General features: G+C 45.9%; 1 protein-coding gene across 1 annotated transcript; it reads left to right on the top strand.

Annotated features, from left to right (window-relative positions):
* The first annotated feature begins 528 nt into the window (after positions 1-528).
* On the top strand, positions 529-2,244 carry LOC141600590 (uncharacterized). The gene is made up of 3 exons (XM_074420831.1): positions 529-1,129; positions 1,221-1,468; positions 1,600-2,244. Exons 1-3 carry the CDS (start codon positions 529-531, stop codon positions 2,242-2,244), a joined length of 1,494 nt encoding a protein of 497 aa, XP_074276932.1.
* The last annotated feature ends 3,171 nt before the right edge of the window (positions 2,245-5,415 follow it).

Genomic DNA, 5,415 nt, shown 5'->3' with positions numbered 1-5,415 from the left:
AAGCATTGCAGTTGGACTGCGAGTGAAAAAGAAGGGGGAAGGGGAGGTGGTGCAGGTGCAAGGGGGAGCAGCGAGGAAGGAGGGCGAGGGGACGGTGATAGTGGATAAGGGGGGGAGTTGTTGATATAGAAGTGGAAAATTTAACAGGCAGGGACGAGCAATTTAACCCTGAGGGTCTGTTGATGGATGATAGGGAGGTGGAGATGAGCACGGGGAAGGGAAGCTTGCTGAACAAGGGCGAAGGGAGGGGGCAGTAGGGAAGGGGTCTGGTGAGGAGCGTAAAGGTGGACAGGAGAAGGGCGGAAATGCTGTGGTGGGTACGGGCAGTGGAAAGGGGAGGAAATGGGTCAGGACATAAAGATCTGGTGGAGGGGAAGGTGGGGTGTTGGAGATGTCAGAGGTCAAGGAAAAGCGGGCTCGTGTGGAGGAGGAGCCGGTAGGGAGTAATAAGAGGATTCATGCTATGCAAGACGGGGGCGTCATTGAACCTTAGGCGGTGGTTGAGAGAACTCAACCCCGCCGGGATCAATGAGTCTTATAAGTATTAACTGTCGGGGCTTGGTCCACCCCGATGCAGTAGGTGCGCTCCGTCATTTGATACAACGGGAGGCCCCGGCTATGGTGTTTCTTTGCGAGACGAAACTCAGTGGTCGTGAAATGCGGACTGTCCGGGCTAAGTTTGACGGGTATGAGGGGATGAAGATGGATAGCGTGGGCAGGTCCGGTGGGCTCGCTTTTTGGTGGAAGAAGGGTATCCGGTGTGATTTTGTTTCAGCTTCAGTACACTACATGGACTTTGTGATCCGTGATGGAGGAGGGGATTGGAGAGTGACTGGTTTTTATGGGTGGCCTGCGGTTGCAGACAGTCATCTTTCTTGGCAGCTTTTGCGTATCCTGGGTAGGCAATCTTCATTACCTTGGATATGTATTGGTGATTATAATGAAATTTTTTTTGCTAATGAGATGACGGGAGGGCAACGTGCTCAATGGCAGATGAATAATTTCAGGGAAGCGGTGGATGATTGTGGGCTTGTGGATGTTCGCTACGAAGGGTATAGTTTCACCTGGGATAATGGGCAAGCTGGGGTGGATAATCGACAGAGTAGGATTGATCGTGCTATGGCTAATAGTGATTGGTTGGACAGATTTCCCTACGCGAGACTCATTCATCTCAGTCGGGATTGGTCTGATCATTCACCCATTAAGGTTATTATGGATAGACGGGAGGATGGGGCAGCGCAAGAAACGGTTTCGTTTTGAGCAGGTTTGGGTGGGTGAAGCTGGGGGTGAGGAGGCGGTAAGAAGAGGCTTTGAGAGAGGTGGGTGGGATATGATAACGGCTTTGAGGGAGAGTGCAGAGGAGCTTCATGCGTGGAGGGGGGTTAGCATTGGGAAGATCATTAAATTGATTGCTACCAAGCGAAAGCAAATTGAGAGACTAAATGTGGGGGGGCGTACGGTGGAGGAGGTAAGGAGGAGGAGGAATCTTGTGGGTGAGGTGGCTGATTTGTGCAGGCAAGAGGAACAGTTTTGGAGGCAAAGATCGAGGGCCCTTTGGCTTAAGGAGGTGACCATAATACGAGCTATTTCCACAAGCAGGCGGGACAGAGAAGGGCAAAGAACCATATTAATAAACTCATTGACGATGATGGGGTGGTTCGACATGGGGATGAGGCGGTTGCGAGGGTTGCTACGAATTACTTTACGGAGCTATTTACTGCGGCTCATGTGCGTGATTTTGAGGACGTGTTGAGTGGGATGGAGGGCCGGGTTAATGACGAGATGAACCGGGTTCTGCGGCAGCCTTATCGTGAGGAGGAGGTCACTGAAGCTCTTAATCAAATGCATCCGCTGAAAGCTCCTGGTCCGGATGGAATAAATTGTTTATTTTATCAAATGTATTGGCACATCGTTGGGCTGTTGGTTACTAATACGGTGCTGGGAATTTTGGACGGAGCTCCTATGCCGGATGAGGTTAACCACACGCACATCGTTTTGATCCCCAAGAAAAAAGCTCCAGATAAGATTCGTGATTTTCAACCGATAAGTTTATGCAACGTAATTTATAAATTGGTGTCCAAAATTCTCGCGAATCGTCTGAAGCTTTTCTTAGCCGAGATTGTCTCTGTTAACCAAAGTGCATTTACTCTAGGAAGATTGATATCGGATAATGTTCTTATCGCTTTTGAATTGTTCCATCATATGAAAATATCGAAGAGCAGAGACACGGGCATATGGCTATAAAACTTGACATGGCGAAGGCGTATAATAGGGTGGAATGGGACTTTTTGGACCGTGTCTTGCGGGTTATGGGGTTCGATGGGCGTTGGGTTAATCGGGTTATGATGTGCGTCACAACGGTCTCCTCGGCTGTCTTGATTAATGGTAACGTGAAGGAGTTTTTTTGGCCGGGTAGAGGGCTTCAACAAGGGGATCCGTTATCGCCATATCTCTTTATTTTATGCGCCCAAGTTTTATCAAACATGCTGAGAAAATCCGTGGAAGATGCCTCGCTTCATGGTATTCGAATTGCGCCGCAAGCACCGGTAATTTCTCACTTACTCTTTGCTGATAATAGTATTTTTTTCTTGAAGGCTTGTGAGGAGGAGGCTGTGAAGGTGAGTGATATTTTACGTGCTTATGAAGTTGTCTCAGGTCAGCTGGTAAACTTGGATAAGACGACTGTGTCTTTTAGTCGAGGAGTGTCCGAGGAGAGACAGGCGAGAATTGTGGGGCTTCTGGGGGTCCGACGGGTGGAGGTACAGGAGCGCTATTTGGGCTTACCTACTATTATTGGACGGTCAAAAAACCGATTACTGATATCGTCCGTAATAAGCTGCTTAAACGGCTTCAAAGGTGGCGAGGGAAGATTTTGTCTAAGGCTGGTAGGGATATTCTTATAAAGGTTGTGGCCAATTCGCTCCATACCTATGTGATGAGTATTTTTAAACTTCCAGCTGCTTTTTGTGATGACTTACGGAGAATGGTCTCGAGGTTTTGGTGGGGTTACGAGGATGGCAAGAAGGGTATTTCTTGGGTTTCGTGGAATCATATGTGTAAACCCAAGTGTGTCGGGAGAATGGGTTTTCGAGATTTCTTCAAGTCGAATCAAGCTCTTTTAGGCAATCAAGCATGGCGTTTGTTAACTTCACCGGACTGTCTCTGGGCTCAATTGATGCGACGCAAATATTAACATGGACGTGACTTCTTAACGGCAAATTTGGGGCATAATCCGAGCTATACTTGGCGGAGTATCCTAGGTGTGAGGGATGGTTTACTTAATGGCCTGCGTCGACGTATAGGGAATGGTTTAGACACCTTGGTTTGGGGCGATCAGTGGATACCGAATACGCAGTCGAGGAAGGTTCTTTCACCGTGTTTTGGGGCGAATTTAGAGATGAAGTTGTCCGAACTCATGGTGACGGGTGGTGGGGCTTGGAGTGAGGAGCGGCTTTCGGTGTAGCTGCTTCCCTTTGAGAGGGAGAGAGTGCGCAATATCCGGTTGAATAGGGAGAACCACGACAACATGTGGTACTGGGCTAAGGAGAAGGACGGGGAATATTCAGTTCGCTCTGCCTATAAGCTCTTAGTGAGGATGGAGAGTGATAATTCTAAGCCATCGACATGGGAACGAAGTAAATGGCTTTGGAATAATCTTTGGAAAGTTCAAGTGTGGCCACGGATCAAGCTTTTCTTCTGGCAGTTGTGCAATGATGCGCTAGCAACTAAGGTAAATTTATCTTTTCGAGTCGGTAGGAAGGATGTCTTGTGTCCGTTGTGTTAGTGTCAAGTCGAGTCAAGTATTCATTTATTTCGTGACTGTGGATTCGCAAGCGAGGTTTGGGAGAGGCTGGGGATGATTTATGAGGAGGCCTTGCGGCTTAGGGGGATACGGAAATGGGTGGAGGGATGTTGGAGGGAGATGGACAAAAGGGATTATGGCTTTTGATGGTTGGGTGCTGGGCTTTGTGGGAGGTGCGAAACCAGGTGGTCTTTGAGGGGGAGAAGAGTGAGATCGATGTGGTGGTTCGACGTGTTCAACGGGTCCTAGAGGAGGTTGAGGGGGATAGGGTGGCACAGACTAAAAGGGAAGGGAGGCAGGCGGATGCGGGACAGGGGGAGAATGATAGGGGGTGGACGGCCCCGGGGGAAGGCTGGGTTAAATTGAATGTGGATGCTGGGGTTAAGGAAGGTGTCGGTGTGGGAATAGGTGGGGTGTGCCGGGATAGCCCAGGGAAGGTGTTATGGAGCATGGCAGCTCGACGACCGGAGGTGTGGGAAGCCTATGTTGCTGAAGCGGTGGCGGTGCTCGAGGGTCTTGAAGAGGCTATGAAGGCAGGTCATGATGCGGTGATCGTTGAAAGCGACTGTTCTCAAGTTATAGACGGTCTGAAATCAAGGAAGACGGGTCGAAGTGTTTTCGCTCTTGTGCTGGATGATATCTTACGTCTTTGTAATTCTTTTGTTTCTGTTGTTTTTTCTTTTGTGTCTCGTAAGAACAATGAGGTAGCTCACGCTTTGGCTCATGCGCTACCGGTAGTCTCGGGTCGTTCTGTTTGGTTTGAGAAATTACCTGATGTAGCTAGTCGCTATATTTCGTTAGAGTAATATATTTACCCCTGAGGGTTTCAAAAAAAAAAATTAATTATGGTACCGTAAGTTTTTATAATCACTAGTTGTTGCACCACGCCCTATCGGGCGCGGTGCCCCAATTTGTCGAAATGTTAAGCGTGAGTAGGAGTATTACATAACTGGCGGATTTTTTTTTTTAAAATACGTTGTCTAATGCCAACTAATTATCAATACTATATATGAATTCCAGAAACCAAGGGACTTTAATGTAATTAAAAAAATTTATACAAATTAATTATGCTATATAGTTTTAAATCGATAGCACTGTGTGATGGACCTGATAAAGGGACCTGAATGTAAATATTATATAGTTTTGGTTAAAAGTATAATATAAAAATGTCTTGATGAAGAATATTTATGGAAATTACATTAAATTGAAGTAATTAAATTTAGAAAACACAAGAATATAGTGATTTTCCTTAAAATTAACATGCCCACTTATGGAATTAATTAGTATCATCATAGAATTATACATTAAATTAAATGTAGTAAAAGTAGTAAAAGTAATAGTAGCAGCAACGAGATTAATAAAATTAACGGTATTAATGTGGGAGTAGTGACATTTATAATAATGATAGTGGGAGTAGTGAAAGTAACTACGAAGGTAGTGAAAGTAACAGGAGGTAATAATTAAATAACCAATCGACTCAAGAAAATATTTTATTTATTTAAATATAGGCCGGATAAAATCAACGGGAATAATGAATTTAATAGAAAAAATAGAGGAATTAGTAAAAAAAACAATAGTAACCACGAGAGTAGTGAACGTAATGATATTAAGAA

This window comes from Silene latifolia, chromosome 9 (genome assembly GCF_048544455.1).
Source record: "Silene latifolia isolate original U9 population chromosome 9, ASM4854445v1, whole genome shotgun sequence".
Classification (NCBI taxonomy): domain Eukaryota; kingdom Viridiplantae; phylum Streptophyta; class Magnoliopsida; order Caryophyllales; family Caryophyllaceae; genus Silene; species Silene latifolia.
The sequence above is the reverse complement of the archived record's forward strand: the minus strand, read 5'-3'. Positions and strand labels throughout refer to the sequence as shown.

Bases quoted from the DNA above. Each gene is read 5' to 3' on its own strand.
- LOC141600590 (XM_074420831.1), top strand. From the start codon at position 529: ATGAGTCTTATAAGTATTAACTGTCGGGGCTTGGTCCACCCCGATGCA. The intron at 1,130-1,220 runs GTGATTGGTTGG...TATTATGGATAG, and splicing joins TGATCGTGCTATGGCTAATA to ACGGGAGGATGGGGCAGCGC. The intron at 1,469-1,599 runs GTAAGGAGGAGG...TTCCACAAGCAG, and splicing joins GGGGGCGTACGGTGGAGGAG to GCGGGACAGAGAAGGGCAAA.